The sequence below is a fragment of the Typopeltis vanoorti genome, chromosome 24 (genome assembly GCF_054136105.1).
Source record: "Typopeltis vanoorti isolate ZY-2024b chromosome 24, IOZ_Tvanoo_1.0, whole genome shotgun sequence".
Taxonomy (NCBI): domain Eukaryota; kingdom Metazoa; phylum Arthropoda; class Arachnida; order Uropygi; family Thelyphonidae; genus Typopeltis; species Typopeltis vanoorti.
Window position 1 is genome coordinate 24,037,793 of NC_143572.1, and position 20,789 is coordinate 24,058,581.

Below are 20,789 nucleotides of genomic sequence, written 5' to 3' on the forward strand. Positions count from 1 at the left end.
GTTTTATGCCATGGTACAGATTTAAGCATGTCATAATCACATGCCTTGTAGTTCCCCAAATATCCCATCTTGATAGAAAATTCCTCATGTTTTACAATTTCCCAAGTCAAGACCGCATCGTCACTTTCACCAATTGGAGGCAATGTTGTCAACTTGGTTATGGATAGCTCGTGATCCCATGACCAGGTCCAATATTCTCCCACACCTAGTCCCCTCCATCACATCTGTCTTAAGTAATCATCTCTCAGCAAGTATATAAATTCTATTTCCTTTTTGCCATATGATCTTTCTTCCTTCCAGTCTATCTCCATAGTTGAAGTACCCCATAATAATCACTCGATCTGTACTCATTGTACTAACTTTGTGATGCATGTCTTCCTGATCATCTGTGGAACTCCCTGGCATATAGAAACAAACTGGTCTTAATCTCACAGCAGATTGTTTCAAATGAACAGCCACCCTCCAAGCCTGTCTCCTATTATTAATTGCTATCTCCTTGATAGCAATTCTACTGCTATCATCATATCTTCTAAAAATACAAAATTAATAAACGGAAAAACTCACTTAAAAAGATTATTTAATAGTATAATTTTCGCCTGTGTGTCACAGGCATCTTCAGTACATTTTAAGCTCAAATTAAACAATAACTGACAATTCCAAAAAGCACCAACAAAGAGACCAATTGAAACAAAAGCACAAAGATGATTGTTACCCAGGTGGTTAGCCTTATCTGAGTTAGTTGCCTTGAGTTGGCTTTCTCTGCCTGGGATTGCTCTCCAGTCATCCCTGCAAATAACCATAAGACTACATTGAACTAAAAGAAAAAGTAGCTAGTGTAAGAAAACTAAAAAGGTCAATAAATTTCCTAACAAAAAAAATGTATATATACAATAAAAAGTTAGGAAAGATTAGTCGATTTATAAAGTACTATCTCCCATACAGGGGAGATATAAACCATCAGATCTGTTTAAGTTAGGAGAGTGAAGTAAAGTTTCACATAATTCTTTAGTAGTTTAATAGTATAATTTTTGCCTGTGACACACAGACGAAAATTATACTATTAAATAATCTTTTTATATGAGTTTTCCCGTTATTAATTTTGTGTTTATATGTCTGCTCACGGTATTCCATTATTAAAATCATATCTTCTCTATCTTCCCTGAAAATACTAAAACCTTCATATTCAATCCCTGTAATTACATCATCTGCTGTTGGCCAAGTCTCACCAATGCCTATAACTTTTTACGAAGTTGCATTAATCAATGCCAAAAACTCCTCCCTCTTGCTTCTGATATTTCTGGCATTAGTATATAGAAATGGCAACATTCCTTTATTCCCCCACCTACTTTTACTTTCTGAATTGACTACCCTATTCAATATTTTTGTTTGAGAGAGGGACTAGATTCCTCACTTGATCATTCTCACACTCACTCACTTCATGGGTGCCTTCATGCAAACTCACTTGCTTCCACCGTAATTACTTAAGTTTCCCTGAATTTGCATGTCAGCATGCTCGGTGAACAAAGCTCTCTCCAGACACCTAACACGAAAACCATTAAAATGTAGCCCATCCGCATTGTACAAATCCTTCTCTCCATCAAACAGAGACCGTAGATTCACAAATTCTATATCATTTCTTTTGCACAATCTGTATAGACTCATTGGCTATCAATGTCCTCCTTCTCAGTTTGCCTCTGTCATAGCGTGGTAGGAGTCTTACAATCTTCAACCCCTCGCTCTTCAGTTTTGCCTCTTTTAAAAAACCCTTTACATCCTCCCTCATAGAATACTTCTTGCCTCTCAAATCATTGGTACCTGCCAAGTCAATAATTTCTTTCGACTTACCTTTTTGCATCCAGATGGCATGGCTAATATTGTGAATTTTTGCACCCGAGAAACACGATGTTGTCATACTTTCATTAAGTACTCCATTGATTATTGAGTCTCCATATATAATTTTCTCCTTAACTTGTTTTTCTTGTTTGTTCTGTCGGTTTTTATATTCTTTCAAATCACCTGTTTTTTTTTCTCTTCCAGCCCTCCTTAACTCTTACTGCTTCTGCAGTTTTATTTCATGCTTTGTCCTATGAAGGGCAACATTTAAGCATGCTTTCTTTATTGATATCCATTTTGTTCTCCTCCATTTCAATGGGCGCACATTCAACATTATTAACATCATTTTCCATCTCATCATCGGTATTTGTTGCGTTCTCATCACCTAAAGACACTCACTTTTAAAACACTTAACATACACACTCAGCTCTCTCTCCAGTTTCAATTTCCTTCCACATATTCTTTAATTTTCTCGATGCATACATTTCGCATACACTGCACTGAATAATATCCCATGTTGTCCGGCAAAAAACATGGTCTTTACTGCCATTGTTCATCGTGTTGGTGCTATTCCGACAATATTCCAATAAATAACACAATAAAAATGTTATAAATATACTAATACTCTAAAAACACAAAAATCTACACTAATACACTACATAATATTAAATTGACGTAGAGAAATTAAAAATATAAAAACTAGTGTTTATTAATTATATAAACACAGAATAAAAGTGTGATATAGAATTAAATAAATTATATTTATTTAGGGAAGGATACCTGCAAATCCAATCAAGGCGAAATACGCCTCCAAATGCCCTAGAGTTCAATCCAGGAGGAAGAACCCACTGAATTGGGGGTACATCATGGCGAGATTCTCCAATCATTCGACAAAACCCTGAAATAATGATTTTTTTTTTTTAAATTTAAAATTTTACTTCCAATATATGATGTAATAAAAACATGTAATTCAGTTTTGCCAGGTACATCTCCTTTTGTTAATTTTACTGAATTTTATACAAACTGAGGATCTATTCTAAAAATGTTCCTTATGTATTTGGTGTATAAAAAAAGTATACAAAGAAGTATAATGAAAGAATAAATTATGTGACAAATTATTTCAGATACATATATAAAAACCAAATACATTTGTCTCAAATTAATTTTCCCCTGTACTAATTAATGTTGTATTACCCTAATTCTCTCGGGGGAACCCTTGTAACCGCTAGAGGGTGAATCCCCCAGGTGGAAGATGGGGATTCAATCTGATCATGAATATACTGAATAAGAACCTGAGAACCAATATGAGCACAAAGGGTTATGAACTGCATAACAAGGACTGTAGCTACCCCGGGATCTGTTCTCATCTGTTTATTTTGAGCCAGACTCCTTTCTTTTATCTATCCTATTCAGTGTCTCTCATTCTCTTGACCAACTCGTTTTCTTCTGAACTTGAAGCCATTAGAGTATTCGAGGGTTAAGAGTCTTTCTTTTCTGACTTTATTCATAGATTAGCCTTGTCACAACATATCTAAGAAAAGGAAACTCTGAAATCAAACCCTCATCCAACAGATTTGAGGTTCCCCAACAAGAAAGCTCCCATATAGGTAAAAATAATATTGCTCTGAATCTCAGAAAGGAAGAAAATGCTGGTGGATCTTTTCAGCGACAACTTTGCAAGAAAAGGACATTCGTTTTTGAGGCATGAAATGTACCAAGTCTAAATAATAACTATCCTAGGATATTTAAGGTATTTGAAAAACAAAAAGTAGATGTTATGGTCCTAACAGAAACGAAGAAAGGTAAAGGTTTTGAAATAATGGGTAAATATCGACAACATATGGAGTGGACCGGATAAAAGCAGAAGGGCGAAAGCTGGTGTGTCTGTCTTCATAAAAAGTAAATGGAAGACCCAAATAAAAAAGTTGAAAATAAATAAATGAAAGGTTTATAAAAGTAAATCTTGAAGAACATGGACTGGAATTTATTATTGGAACTTATAACCCATGTCAAGATACTTTACTCGATGAAAAGGAAAAATATTTTGAAGATCTTAGGGAAATGATTGAATCAGCAGGCAGATGCAATGAATTATTAGTATTAGGAAATCAAGTTGGGTAGAGTGATAATCAACATGTGGTGGGACCAGTGGCATATGCATGGGTGTGCACCTGCAGAAAATTTTCCAGGGAGGATCAAAGCTTGGGGACAAATAATTACATCAATAAATGTCTTTTAGCTTTTTTTGATGTAATTATTTGTCGATGTAAACTATAAATACATCATTTAAATTAAGGGGATATTAATTCTGATCTTTGAGTTTCTTATTCAGTTTTAAAACAATGTGGGAATTAATATCCCCTTAATTTAAATCTGGCCAAAATGAAGCCTATTGGCTCTTTATATTTTAAATAATTTATGAGTGTACCTTTTTGACAACTTGTATAGCAGAGTATATAAGTTCTTTTCACTATACCCTTAGTATTGTCTAGCTACTCACTGATGAGATCTCAATAAAGATTGAAACCGGTCTGGGTAGTGACCTCCCACCATAATGTATAACATCATACATCTCCTAGGAGATGGGTTTTACATTATGGAAAATACTAAGAATAGCGATCAGAACTTTCTCCACCTTTGCTACGAGTTGCCCTAGTTTGTACTATGTACTTGAACTACATGCTTGAGCTTACGCTAGTAGTCGCTGATATGTTCATAGTTACTGTATTCGCCATGAAACTCTTTGATTCCGATCTAAGTTTCTTATTCAGTTTTAAAACAATGTGGGAATTAATATCCCCTTAATTTAAATAATGTTTACATCACCAAAATGAAGCCTATTGGCTCTTTATATTTTAAATATAAATACATCATTTTCATTTTGCATCAATTTTAATGATCTTTAATTCTTGGGGGGGGAAAAAAAGGTCTTCAGAATTAATAGTTTTCAGCACAATTTCATATAAAAAAAATTGACTGGCATATTTTATTAAAAATCAACTAATTAATTAATCCTAAATTAAATTATTTCAGTTTAAAAGGAAAAAAAATCATAAAACTAACAAGTAAAATAATATTAAATTACATACACTTGCACATGTTCTATGGCTACCCTGCCATGGGACGGCCAACCCATAATAAAATTTTAAGACAGACAAAGAGTTCCCAGGGTCGAGGGTGTAAGATTACATATCTCAATGAATTTTATGATTATAATTTGTGGAATTTTTTAATTGATCCCAGGGGAAGTGCCCTATTCCCCCACCCCGTTGTGATTGTTTTATCGATGTATGAAAGTTTTGAGAGGGCATAGCGCATTGGCGCTCATCTTAATTGGTCCAATGCAATTAATTGCAGGATAACTTTGAATACTTCTGTGTAGAGTTGGGGAACAATCTTTTTAGGATTTATTAGAAAACAATAATGAAGGAGAATGCTACATATGGTTGGTATATTTGAAATACTCAAAAGATGAAAATACGTGAACCATCATTTATAAGACATGTGAGAATAGGAAAGAATAAGTGTGAGTAGAAACACTTTCATTAATGGTAAAGAATAATTAATAATTATCATTTGTGATATGTGTGTCCTATAAGTTGCTGGGTAGAGCAAATAGCACGATTCTATAAATTCTAAACACGAATAAGTGAATTTATGATGGTATAATTAAAAAAAAAAACTTATGAAGAGAGAGAGTATTACAGGAATAAATATGGTTTGATGGAGCAGCAAATCATCCATTGTGGAACCCATGGTGGATCCCTCTGTTTGTAGATTTTGTTCTTCTAAGAAAAATAACCAGAATTGATGGCAAAGGAAAAGAGATCTAAGATGTCAGGAGGCCAAACGTTTTCTAAGAGTGTTAAGGTATCAATTAAGGGAATATTGGTAAACAGTGAGGAGATGTCAAAGTTTACCAATATGTCTGTATTATTTAAAGTTAGATCTAGTTATTTTTCTTGGAAAAACAAATCTACAAACAGATAGAGGGAACTGCCATGGTTTCCCCCTCCCCCCTCTCTCTCACCAATTTTTATATGGAAAAGTTTGAAAAACGAGCCATAGACTCAGCCCCCCCCCCCCCACAAAAAACCTATCTGGCTAAGATATGTAGATGATGTGTTCTCTATTTGGCCTCATGGCCAAGACACAGTAGACTCCTTCGTCAGTCACCTCAACAGCCTACATCCAAGAATCCAGTTTACGATGGAAAAGGAAAAGAATAATTGTTTACCCTTCCTAGATACCTTAGTTACACGCCTCCTAACAGTACACTTTCCTTCACTGTATATAGAAAACCTACGCACACAGGCAGATACATTCACAAACTCTCCCACCACCACCCGCCTCGACAATATGGCATTATTAAAACTCTAATCAAGAGAGCCGACAATCTTTGTTCCAGTGGGACTGCCCTTACAACTGAGCTAGACCAAATACACAACACTTTCAGCTCCAATGGCTACAGCGATCACAGTAATAGAAAATTAATTACCCATTCCCAGGTCTTCTCGTCAGAAAGAGTTTAGAAATGCCTTCACAATACCCTACATCCATGGCACATCAGAAAAAATAGTCAAGATTCTGAAAAAGTACAACCTACACACAGCATTTAAGCCCCACCGCAAACTTGCTACCCTTATCCAGTCTACAAAAGATCGGCTCCCTCCTCTCTCAGTGCCTCGAGTTTATAAAGTACCCTGTTCCTGTAAGCTGGCATACTTTGGACAGACAGGCAGATTAGCAACCACGACTATGGTCAGTCAGGTCTAGCTGACCATGTCTTGGATACAACCCACAGGATCTCATGGAAAAAAACCACCATGTTCCACCACAGCTAATTCAAAAAAGAGAGACTATTTTTAGAATCAGCAGCAGCTCTCAGAAATCAACCAACTCTTAATAAATACAACTGCATTAAGCTTCCTAAGATTTGAGAAACACTTATCAGAGATCCCACCTTACATTCCACGCCAACCTACAACTGCCCTTAGAGGACGCTCCACCTAGATAGGACTTTAGAGTCACCCAGGTGACTTAGCTTAGTATTGTGTGATATTTGTGTGCATGTTACATTAATTTTTTTGTGTAATCCCTGAAGATGTCTCAGTGACTGAGGCGAAATATAGGAAGTATTAAATTATATTTTAATCCTTTCTGAGTGCTGTATACAATCCATTAATCCTCCAACACGATGTCCTCACAGCACTTATGCCTCTACACATGGACTCAATCAACTAGAGGTCTGAAGTTGATCTGATGATAGCCAGACAGGAATGAATAGCAGGAGTACAATATGTGATTGTTCTGTAGAGCTGGAGATGGGACAGATCATTTTATGGTAATAAGTAAGATTGTGTGTCCTGTTACATCCAGGAGGCCAAATACTTCATATGATGGTAGAGTAATTAAGATCCCCAGATACAAAATAGGACTGTTAAAAGATGATAGTATCATGATTTATATGATATCTTGAGTAGAAATTAGATCTAACCAGAGAGTTATCTGCATCTGAGTCCTTTAGCAGTCTCCTCCACTAAAAGAGTCCTTAGAAGGGAAGAGACGAGGAAATATAGAATGGATGAGTCAACAAGTGAAAGAGAAGATAGTATAAGAGCTTGCTAAGCAGTAACACCTTTCAGGACAGAGAGGAATAGAACAGCATTAAGAGAAAGGTGAAAAGAATGGTAATTAACACTAAAGAAGAAATGCTGAAAAGAAAGTGAAATCGAACACCTGGTGGGATATAATTGCCCTTACGAGGCCTGGGATTTGTGGACAAGTATGAGTCCCTTATACATTTGAAGTAGAATTTAATATTTCCCTCCAAAATTTTAAAAGATATTAATTATATGAGAATAATGTGGAACATCAAGGAGATGAGAGACTATTGTCAAGAAAAAAGAGCATTTGAAGTGACATTGGAGGGGATGAGGTGGGCTGTTCAAGCATCCAAAAATGGAAAGGGGACTGGCCCTGGCAAAATGGTAATAGAGATGTCCAAGTATGGTGGTAGTGAAGAACATAGTGGAATCTGAGAACAGGGGCAGCTTATAACAAGCGAAGAAGCTTGAAAAATTATTCCAATTTGAGCAGATCTCTTAAAATCAATTTTGCTCTTTTTAAACATTTAAAAGAGAACATGCATTATTTTTTAATTACTAAATATTTACAATAATACCAAATTTATTCATTACCACCACACCATCAACCATTTTCTATCCACTGCAGAATGAAGCCCTTCCAAAGTCCTCCATTCATTCTCCTATCTTGAACCTTTCTATGCCACTGAGTTCCTGCCATCTCTTTAATCCAGTGTTTCTCAACCTTCTTTCATGTGTGCCCCATTTTTTAATATTAGTTTTTGTGGTGTCCCTCCCCCTGCAATTGTGTTGAGACACTGACAAAACCCATAAAAGATGGCAAAAAATAAAATAAAATAGGAATTAAATTTTTAAGGGTCAAAGCTGTATAACTGAGAGGAGACCTCCACATAGCCTTTAAAGGAATGCGGAGAACCGACCAGGGCTTCTGACCTAATGTCCAATCCTCACCTTCTCGTGGTGCACCCTGTTGGGTATCTACTTTGATACTGAACGAACGAGGCTGGGCTGGCAATTTGGGATTTAGCCGACCAAATAGTATTCTTATTGGTTAAACCAAAATAAAAAATGATGGTAAAACATGATAAAATTTCATGCCGGCTGGGGCGTCGCCCGGTTAAACAAGGCCCCCGTTGTTTTCGCCAGGGAACCAGGGCGAACAGCGAAAAGTCAGCTACTGGAACAAATCTGAAAACAAACCCCAACTCAACATCACCAGAGTTAAAGATTCGTACTATCAACGTAAGAAGCCTGAATGGCAAAGAAATGGATCTAGCTGAGGAATTAGATAAGTACCAGATCGACATAATAGGGGTGACTGAAACAAAAAAGATAAAAACTGGCGAGATCTTTCTGAGCAATAAATACAAAATGTTATATTCAGGCAATGACAATCAAGGAAAAGAAGAAGTAGTCATAGTATTCAACACAAAATACGAGGCTAATCTTGAATGGCAGTCAGTCTAAAGTAGAGTAATATGGGCAAATATGAGAATGGGGAACTGGACAATGAGACTTATTTGTGCCTATGGTCCAACAGAAGGTTCTACTAAGGTAGAAGTGGAGGAATGTTTTGAGGCTCTAGAAAAAGCAACTAACACAATGAAAAAGGAAAAGTTGGTCCTTGTTGGGGATCTAAATAGCAGAGTAGGAAATGATTCTGAGACATACAAAAATATTTTGGGAAAATTTGGAGAAAAGAGCAAAGCTAATAATAATGCCAAACACCTGTTGGATTTCTGCTCAGACCATGGACTACTTATTACTAACACCATGTTCCAACAGAAAAATGTGCATAAATTCACATGGAGAGAAGATGCAAGGAATAAGAAAAGTCTCGTTGACTATGTTATTGTTGATAGTGATGTTTTCTCACTGGAGCAGGACACCAGAGTGTACAGAGGATTTGAAATTGGAAGTGATCACTATTTAGTCTTGAGCAGGATAAAATTGAATTTCATATTGAAAAGAATAACATGTAAGAAAGTTTTAAAGCGAATAAAAGTTGAGCAGCTCTCAGATGTGAACTGTAGACTAAAATACAGAAAGATTATTGAAAAGAAAATGAAAGAGTTTGAGAACAGGAATCAAACCTTGGAGATTCAGTGGCAAACTCTGAAGAAAACATTGATTGATTCTGCCAGAGAGGCATGTGGTGAGGTTGTGTGCAAGGATAAAAAAATCAGAACTCCCTGGTGGACACAGGAAGTTAAAGACACAGTGAACGAAAAGAAGAAAGCATATCAAAAGTTCCTGGCAAATAAGGCAGCTTTTACTCTTACAGAATACAGAGACAAATGTAAGAAAGCGAAACAGTGTGTAAAACTAGCTAAACAAAAGTCATGGGAGGACTTTGGCAAGAATATAGAAAATAAATATCAAGAAGGTGGCAAAATATTCTGGAGGTTGTTGAAGAAGCTTAGGAATGGAGGAAAGAGTGCTGTAAAAGGAGTTAGAGATGATAAAGGTGACATGAAAACAGGAGAAAAAGATATCCTTGAAGTATGGAGTAATTACTTTGAAAAACTGCTAAATGAAACAAGCAGTGATGACAGCACAGTGATAAAAAAACACTGACCAGGCATGCAGTCAGGAATACATATCCATACTTGAAGTAGAAAAAGCCATCAAAGGCTTGAAATGTGGAAAGGCAGCAGGAGTAGATGATATTCGACCAGAAATGCTGAAGTATGGTGGTATAAGAGTCTTACAGTGGCTGCAGTGCATAGTTTAGAAAGCCTTGACAGAGGGACGAATTCCCGATGATTGGAGTAGAGCTCTCATAGTACCCATATATAAAAAGGGAAATAAAACTGAATGTGAGAATTACAGAGGTATTTCCCTACTGAGTGTTCCTGGCAAGATCTATGCAAGTATACTTGATAAACGGTTGAGAAGAATTGTGGAAGAAAAGTTTGGTGAAGAACAAGCTGGATTCAGGCCAAATAGAGGCTGTCAGGATCAGATCTTCACTTTACGACAAATAGTCGAGAAAGCATGGGAATATAACAAAGATCTGTGTTTAAGTTTTGTCGATTTGGAAAAGGCATATGACAAGGTGCCAAGAGAGAAGCTATTTAATACGCTGCAGTTATATGGTGTCAATGGGGCATTATATCAAGCAATACTTAGTCTTTATTTGATTTGTAAGTCAGCAGTTAGAATTCAAGGAAGTACAGGAAGATGGTTTAATGTTAAATCTGGTGTGAGACAAGGATGTACATTATCCATTCTGTTATTCATTATCTATATGGATAACATTATGAAGGAATGTGGTATTAAACCTGATATCAAAATTGGAGATGTTAATGTCAGCTCTTTGCTTTATGCGGATGATGTTATACTTCTAAATAAATCCGCTACAAGTCTGCAAGATTCTCTGACTAAATTGAATAGCTGTTGTAATAGATATGGTATGAAGGTCAGCAATAAAAAGACAAAGACAATGAAAATAGGCAGAATCATTGAAAATGTCAACTGTGTTGTGAATGGAGAACCTGTGGAACAAGTAAAACATTTCAGCTACTTAGGCACGATTTTTACTGAAGATGGTAAATTAAATATAGAAATAGACAACAGAATCAGCAAAGCTGGTATCGTGGGAAGTCAATTGAATAAATTCATGTTGTTGTTGTTGTTGTCTTGTCCTTTGAAGAGTCTTAGATGTTTCCGTGCGCTCTTTGTACTGCTTTGGCTATGTCTGTGATTTTGTTTGTATAGAGCTGTTGTTCAGGATTAGGATCTATTTCTTGCAAGGCTGCTGTAATTGCTGGACAGGTAAAGATGTGAGTGGGTGTCAGTTCCGTATTGGGGCAGTTGTTGCAGTTTTCTTATTCCATATGAATAAATTCATATGGAATAAGAAAGAAATTAGTCGGAACACTAAATTAGCTGTATACAAGACAGTGTTCAAACCAGTTTTAACTTATGGATCTGAGAGCTGGGTCAGAAGTAAAACACTTGACCAAAGACTAGTGACCGCAGATTTGAGAGTCCTGAGGAAGATTAGAGGCGTGAACAGATGGCATCAATGGCAATATCATATTAAAAATGAGGATATTAGGAAAGAACTTGACATTGTCAGCATCCAGGAATGCGTTAGCAGAGCTAATCTCAGATGGTATGGTCACTTAAATAGAATGGGAGAGGAAAGATTAGCAAAACAAGCGTTCTCTGCCAGGTTGGCAGGAAAACGACCCAGAGGAAGACCAAGATATAGGTGGATTGATACGGTACAAAGTGCCTTAGACGATAGAAATATAAGATCTGATAATGTTGGAGTCTTGACGAGTAACAGACTGATTTGGAGGAAAATTGTAGATAGGAAGTTAGTAATGATGTAATTTTTTCATGTAGTACTGTCATATCCTGTACACCCCTTGAGGGTACATGGCAGGAATTTGATGATGATGATGAATTTTTTTTTATTCATACAAATTCAAATGTCATCAAATCGTTTGAAAATGGTATAGATCTGGCATCACTGCACAGACCATTGAATCTTATCAGCCTTTTGGAAACATTCGCAATTTCATCACGGGAAGTCTTGAATGTTCTGGAAATGTTTCTGCGAGTATAAATAAGGCTTGAAATGGGAAGACTGCAGTAACCAACATTGAGACGTCGACAGTCAGGTTTATTTTACTCCTATTTGCAATGACTGTGATACACAGTATAAAAACTGTTTTTTCTAGTGTAGAAAAATGGATAAATATTTAGCTGAACATCTGACGACTGTGGAGCATTGACGTCAACAAATTCAAATTCACAGAATGTCACTCCAAAGTAAAATCAAGTATGCTGCAGAATAATTAGATTTCGGTTTTACAAAGATTGAAGTAAATGATGACAAAAGACGACTGTGTTATTTATTCGAAAATTTTGGTGGCTGATAGCATGAAACCAAATAAACTTAAGATATTTGGAATCATTTCATAAGGAGTTTGTTAACAAACCTCAAGAGGTCTTGGCTGCCAAACTGAAATGTGTTGAAAAGCAAAAATCTAGCATTAAAAAAGCTTTGTCTGTAAATGACCACTTCTTACAAAGTTGCATATAAAATATGCTAGGTGCAAAAAGCCCCACACTGTCAGAGAAGACCTAATTCTGTCAACTGCAATTGATATTGTAAAAAACTATGCTTGTAGAAAGAGTTTTACTAAACAACTACAGTGGAAATAATATTGTTGCTCGGCTAATTGGCGATATATGTGAAGATATGCAGCAACAACTTTTGTTGAAGCTTTGTGACCAATTATTCTCAATTCAGCTTGATGAGGCAACAGGTACCAACAAGATTGTCATTTAGTTGCTTATGTTTGATTTCAATGGATTATCAGCAGTTGAAGAGTTACTGTTTTATAAATCAATAGAAAGAAGAGTACAGCACCTGAATTGTTCAAAATATTGGACGATTTTATATGCAAGGCAAACCTACAGTGGAAAAATTGTGCTGGAATTTGCACTGATGGTGCTTGGGTTATGCCTGGAAGGTTTAAAAGTTTATAAGCCCTTGTGAGGAAAAAATCCCCACAATGTATTTGGACACATTGCATGATTCACAGAGAAGTTCTTGCTACAAAGGAAATGAGTCCTGGTCTGAAAATTGTGTTAATAACCGTTATAACTGTGGTGAACTATATAAAAATGAGACCCTTAAAATCAAGACTGTGTTCTGAACTTTGCAAAGACATGGCTGGAGCAGGACATTCAGCATTACTATTTTACTGCAAGACAAGATGATTATCACAGGGAAAATATTTACGTGTTTATGAATTAAGAGATGAAATAGAAATCTTCTTGGAAGAGGAAAATCACAGAATAGCAGAGAAGTTTAGAGAGCACTTATTTGTGATGAAATTGAGCTACATGGTGAATGTTCGAGAAATTAAATATGAGTGACAAAGTTGATGCTTTTTTGTAAAAAAACTAGTTATGGAACAAAAAGGTAAAGCAATGAAAATTAGAAATGTTTGCAAATGTGGATGAATTCATCAAAACCTACAAGGCAGAAGAGACACATCAAAGTTTTATTTGCAACTATTGAAAATCATTTAATGTTGACGAAGAATTTTAGAAACTATTTTATAACCAATGACAACATAATGGCAATGTATATGTGGGTTAGAAACCCATTTCAAATTACACCTGAAGTTTCTCAATTGAAGAAGAGGAACAATTTATAGACTTCATGGCACGCAGCGAAATCAAAACACAATTTTTGCACTAAGGTCAAGAGCTTTTCATGCACTTTTGTCATTTCCAACATCTGCATCTTTGTGAAATTGGTTTTCTGTAGTGGCTGCCATAAAAACAAAATACAGTTCTCAGTTAAATATAGAAAGTGAACTAAGAGTGTCAATTTCCAATGTATCACCCTCATTTTAAGCGCCTCCGTAGCGCAATTGGAAGAATGGCAGTAAGTTGCACCCTTCAATTAGAAAATGCCTCAGTTCGAGTCTCGTCATGACAGGAGGAATCTTTATATGGACTTTTTCAATTGAAGGTGAGTTAACCGATCTCATATGGAGATAGCAGAGTTTTTTTCTCCTGGAAAATCTGGTTTTTCATCCCGCATACAGACAAATCAGGCCTTCAGAACACACAATTTACAGACGACAAATACTAGCTGTGGTGGTGGGCAGTAGATGGCACTGAAGTAGATGATGGGTAATAGGTGGAGAAGTTGTACAATAGGTGTCCTCCTGCAATGAGTCTTGGACTCCTTGGAAGTGTCACAAATAATAATAATAATATGAAAAACTATGCTCTGCAACACAGGCCCAAGGAAGTCATCAATTTTTAGATTCATTGTTATTGCTTAGTTTTAATTAGTTGCTTGGTATATTTTGCAATATTGATATGTTCAAGTAAGTGTAACTAGTTTATTCAATAACAGTGGATTTTATACATAGAGTGTATTTTATGTTTTTGTGTCAATAAATAGTTGCATTAAATGCTTTTGTTTCGATAAATAGCTTTCCTTTCGACTTTCTTTTCCCCCTTTAGCTATTTCACACCTCCCAAAGGGGATGCGCCCCATAGATTGAGAATCACTGCTTTAATCTCATCCTCCCGCAGTCTGTTTGGTCTTCTTGTAGCTCCATTTCCATCTCGGGGATATCATCTTTGTCCATTTTTGAGTGTTACTTCTCAATATGACCTGTCCATTGCCATTCTGATCTTTTAATGGCTATTATAATGTCTCTCAACCTAGTCTGAGTTCTAATCAAAGTATTGCACATTCTATCTGGAATGGTAACACTGAGTAATGATCTTTCCATTTTCTTCTGGGTAATCTTCAACTTGGTTAATTTTTTAGTCAAAGTTCATGTTTCACTTTCAATATGTCATGACTGGAAGATCAAATTTATTACTAGCCCATTTCTTCATAAGAAATACATACATATATCTGGTTATCATTTTGTGTGAAGCTAGTATAAAAGCTTATTAATGAAATTTACAAGTATATATGAAGATTACAGAGTAATGTAACTTGCAAAGTTTGCATCCATTCCACAAACAAGTCGAAGGATAACACTACCTAGCCATTTTTTTCAGATCCCTTTCAGGTGGTCTCCACTCAGCACTCTGGTGCTTTGTTTTGGGTTCATACTCAAAACACCACATTTCATCACTAACGATCGTTTCAAGGAAGTTTCAGTCCTTATGAGCGTTTTAATGAGGTCCTTGCAGTGTTCAATTCGATACATTTTTTGGTCGTCAGTCAACCTGTCGGGAACAAATCGCAAATTCAATTTACGAAGGCCCAAACTCTGGTTTAAATGTTGTGCACAGTTGATTTTGGAAACCCCCTTCAATCAATCTCACGGACGATTTCGGGTTCTTTGATGAAATCATGCACTTTTTGGATGCTCAGTCCAGTTTTTGGACGGCCCAGCTTTTCATCATCCTCAAGCATCTCACGACCGCTTGTAAACTTGAGTATGGGATAAGCATTCATCACCGTATGCTTTTTGAAGCATTTGATGCGTTTCGGTAAAACTTTTACCAAGTTAAACACAAACGTCAATCACAGCTCTGTTTGAAACATATTTTCTGACTGTTTGTCAAAACACACTGTCACTATAACTCAGCTTCTAATGAAACAAATGTCATAAATAGTTGGCACAACACTAACGAAGGTTGCCACTTTCGACAACAAAAAGATACAACAGGTGGCGCCACTAGTTTCTATTGTCAAAAAGTTCGGTTTCTTTTTGGACAGAGGGTATATAATCTCAAACACATGGAAAGGCACAGCGTTGGCAGTACATGTTAATTTACTTTCTTGGTATTTATTACAATATAGAATGATAAGAAAATAATTAATATTTATTAACTTATTAGCTGATATTTCTTTGGTATTACATCCAGCATCTTCAGAGCACAAGAACAGTTTGTCATAGTACATGAAACAATTTGGTATAACAATGGGACTAGTTTTAAAAAAATTGTAAGGAAGAACACAAGGAACTAAAGTCCTAATTAGTGCCATCTATGCTGGAAAAAAGAGAGAAAACAAGTATTAATTAGATCTTAAAATGACTGTCTCCAAGATTTTTGGTTAAATTTATACAGTCATATTTCTTGAGTTTGGAGTATGTTTTAAAGCTGCTGTTGATTCCAAAAACAATCTCTCTCTGACTTATGACTTCTCTGTAGCACTTTTGTTTTCTTCCATTTCATCCTGTGTAAAGGGGTACCCAAGGCATGGTCTGCTAGAATCGACCTCCCATAACAATAGTGTCGGATGTATTTTTTTTTTTATTTTATTTATAGTATATTTATTTTTTTTAATGTTCATCAGCCTTGGTGAACATAAAAAAATACATCCAGCACTATCGTTATGGCAAATTGGGTCTAGCAAACCATGCCTTGGAATGAATACAACACAGAAAAACAAACTCAGGTTTCTATATTTTGTCTCTGTGATAGAGACCTCATCAGTAATACAACATTAAAACTAATCTCTCTCTCACACACACACACACACACACACAAACAATAAGTTAGACCAGAAGCCTGAAGTCCTGTGGAAGTAGGGGAAAGATATTCTCTACGGACGTTGTTGCCTAGTCTTAGCTGTTGGACTGGAGGCAATGTTCCCTCTAAGCTGCATGGCTGCAAAGTGACCAAAATGCTACCATGCACACTGAACTGTTGCCATGCAGCTGGAATTTCCTTTTAAAAACACTGCTGGTTTTACGTCATTATTTATAAAGCTGTTTTTGCTTTCCTTTCCTGACACTCTACATATTATAATTGGTTTAATCAACTGCCGTTGGATTGGTCCAGTTAGGTCATGGGAACTTAGCTGGCTGGCTGGCATTGTTAGGAATGAAACAGTCAGCTTTCCTATTTCCAAACAGATGGGAAAGTGGTGATCGGATAGAGTGACTGCTTTACTAGTTATCTAGCAGCAGAAAACTGAAGTTATGAGACTCAAAATCCACACGAATGAATCATTAAAAAAAAAAAAAATTAAATGCTGGGCAGTCATCAGGTCATGTAAAAATACTCAGAGCAGTAGCAGATCTGTGCAACTGTAAAAAAAAATTAAAGGGAATATCAACTCAAGCCGTTAGTTTCCTAAGTTTAATACATCATATTGATTTAGATTACAATAGTTTTTTTAAATCTGCTCCTGATTCTAAAATGGATAGAATCAAATGAAAATAAAGCTACTATGTTTCACCATAAGCAAGTACAGAAACTTGATTTTATAGGTGCTTTTTTTTTACAGATGATCAAGGGAAAATCACCATCTTTACCTAGAACATTGCATTATATGCTTAGTTTATAGACAAAAGTATATTAGAAAACTACTAAATAACATGGATACTAGTCTTCTGGTCCTGATGGCATTTCTCCAATTGTTCTCAAACATTGGGCTTCAGAGCTAACACTTGTCCTGCACCGTCTCTATAATTTATTATACACATCTGATATTTATTCTAATGAATGGAAGCAATCATAACCATCCTATTAAAAAAAAAAAAAGGTGATAGAAGTCTACTATCAAACTACTGACCAACTGCAATCACCTCAGTCCTCTCCAAAATAATGGAGAAAGACATCAATAGGTAGCTCCTCCACTACATAGAAGCCCACCAATTAATCAACGACCACCAGTACAGATTCCACCATTCAAGATCCACAGCTGACCTCATAGTTTACATCACCCACCACTGGATATGTATCATGGAAAGGTTTGGAGAAACTTATGCTGTCACCCTTGACATTTACAAAGATTTTGACCATGTGTGGAATCGGGCCTACTAAACAAACTGCCAATCTTCACTTCCTTGCCACCCTCTGTAACTGGGTAGCCAGCTTTGTCTTTGGTCATATTCTGCAAGTCATAGTATATGGCTTCCTCTCAAGCTTCACCACAAATGCCGGAGTGCCTCACGGCTATGTTTTATCACATACTCCTCTTTCTCCAGTACATAAATGACTTACTCACAATAAGCACTAATTCTATCCACAGCTCTGCAGACAATAGCACTCTCCATTCCTACTCACTTGACAAACCATGCAGTACTCTGACATCCAAGGCCACAAGATCATCTACAACTAGTGCTCTACATACTATACTTCAATAGGGAAAGGAGAACAATGTAAAGTACAATGCCACCAAAACAGTCTTACCTTTTCTCACATAAAAGCAATCCCGGCTCACCTACCCATATCTTCAGTAATATACAAATCACTAGATAAGATCAGATCTCTTCTTGGACTAACATTTGCCTCCAGTATTTCATGGTATAAACACATCACATTAATAGCCTCCTCAGCATCCAAGAAACTTGGCATTCTCTTTTGCTCAGTGGTGTATTTTTACACCCAACTAACTCTTAACTATATAAAAATCCCAAATCTGCTCATGTTTGGAATACTGCTCTTTGGAATAACAGAAATCATCCTCACAGGAATGAAGGCTTTCATCCTGATTCCACTCAAAATTCTTGGCCATCATCCAAGCCTTGGTTCTCAAAAAAGCGTGCCAATGCTGTAAAAGAAAAAAACCTCTACTTACCACGAATGGCCCAAAACCAAAATTCCAGCTGCCCACTCTGCCCACAACATAGCTTGCAAAAGTTGTAAAAGAATCATCACCAAGTCCAACTCAGACTTTGAAAGGGCCAAATGTTGCAAACTTGCTTCCTGCCCAAAGGCAGTTGCTCCTTCTGGTCTCTTGCTAAAGCCACTGGGTGCAACATCTGCCCACCAAGGTTTCCACCACTCTCACATCTGGATGGTACTATAGTTACCTCACCTAAAGACAAGGCCAACTTTCTGGCATCACTCTTCTCTTCTCTTCCAATTTCTGCATTGATGAACTAGGAAAAGTTCCGTCCACTCCGCCAAGAACAGGTTCCTTAATGTTCCCTATAATTTCCCAACAAAAAGAAATCTGAAGAATTCTTATTAACCTGAACACAATCAAGGCATCTGGTCCTGATGGTATCCCACCTTTTGTGTTAAAAACTTGTGCCCGAGAACTAACACCTATCCTGTATTGCCTCTTCAATCTATCTCATCAACTAGCATTCACCCTACAACATGGAAACAGGTCCACATCCAGCCCATCCCAAAGCGAGCTATTAAAAATCAACCAACAAACTACTGTCCAATTGCTCTCATTTCTCTTCTCTCTAAAATTATGAAGAAGGTCATCAACAACCAACTCTTGAACCACCTGGAGATATACAGAACTAATCCATGATCACCAGTATAGATTTAGCCCCTTGCAATCTACAGCTGATCTTCTTGCTTTCATCACCCACCCACCTCAAGTCATGGTAAAATTTGGAGAAACTCACGTAGTTGCCCTCTACATATCAAAGGCACTCGATTGATTTTGGCACAGGAGTCTACTTAACAAGCTGCCATGGTATGGTCTGCCTTCCATCTGCAACTGAATTGCCAATTTTCTCACCAGTCACACAGTATGTGTCATGATCGACGATTTCCTCTCAGATTTCGCCACAATGCAGGAGTACCTCAGGATTCTGTTCTTTCACCCACTCTTTTCCTCTTGTATATAAATGACCTGTTCTCACAAACTTCCAATCCTATCCATAGTTTTCCTGATCACAGTGCACTCAATTTCTCCTTTTCATTTGACAAACCTTGTAGTGCTCAAGTTTTAGAATCCTCAAGATCTATCATGATCAGCAACTTGAACTCAGATCTCCTAGCTATATCCCAGTGGGCAAAGACAACCATGTAAACTTCAATGCTATCAAAACTCAGTCCTCTCTGATCTCTCGCAAGAAAGAGCTCACATCCCTCCCCTTTACCTTCAGTAATACTGAGATATCCAAACAAAATCAGATTTCTCTTCTCGCCTCAACGCCTCCAATCTTTCCTGACACAACCACATTTCAACTAGAGCTTCCACAACCATCAAAAAACTTCGGGTACTTTTTTGCACAAGACACCTTCACAGCTGCTAACTCTACACAAAGCTAAAATCCACCCATACATGGAATATTGCTTCCATTTTTGAGACGGTGCACCAAAATCTTTTCTAAGATTGCTCAATTCTATCCAGAAGAGGGCAATCCAACTAATTAATGATTCCTCTCTTACATATCCACTTCAATCTCTCTCCCTCCCACAGGCATTCAGTTGCTGCCTTGTGCCTCTTCTACATATACTTTCATGGACCTCTGCTGAATTGGCCACTATTATTCTTCCACTCTTCTCCAAAACCATTAAAACAAGAGCCACTGCTAACCAACACCCTTTTACAGTCCATCTTGAAACGTGCCAAATCAATTACATTGCCTCCTCTTTCATTCTATCTACTTCTGTCCTTTGGAATAGTCTCCTCCACTCTGCCTTCCCAACAGATTCCTCCCTTCTATTGGTCTTCCCCACACATGACACTAATGTGCTATGCATCTCATGGCTTTTGTGAATCAGATATTAAAAAATAAATAATAATAAAAAAAAAAAAATAGGCTCATAGATGATTCCTCTTTTACAGATTCACTTCAACCTCTATCTCTCATGTGCAGTTTGTTTTTCAGCAGTGTCTATTCTACTGGTACTTTCAATGGTCCCTGTTCCAGTGAATTGCCAACCATCATTCCAACACATTCTGTTGCACCTATCAATACAAGAGTGGCAACTGCCCAGCATCCCTTTACTGTGTGACTGCAAACACACTAAACTTGCTGCTATTTTCCTCTTTTATTCTGTCCACCTCTGTCCTTGGAACAGTCTTCCTCATGAAGAATTCCCACACAACTACAACCTCCAACCCTCGGGGAAAAAAAACAAACAAACTTATATCCCAGTCCTTATCTTCACCCCATACATGGTTGATGTGCTTAT

The 20,789-nt window shown here is 36.9% G+C and overlaps 1 protein-coding gene across 2 annotated transcripts in view; it reads right to left on the reverse strand.

The window, feature by feature from the left end:
* LOC150093023 (uncharacterized) overlaps positions 1-20,789 on the reverse strand; it is a 257,599-nt gene that overhangs the window by 105,497 nt on the left and 131,313 nt on the right. For both annotated transcript variants that reach the window (XM_090413793.1, XM_090413794.1), the window contains exon 12: positions 2,614-2,731. In XM_090413793.1, coding sequence (XP_090269919.1) covers positions 2,614-2,731 — 118 coding nt within the window. The remainder of the gene's footprint in view (positions 1-2,613; positions 2,732-20,789) is intronic.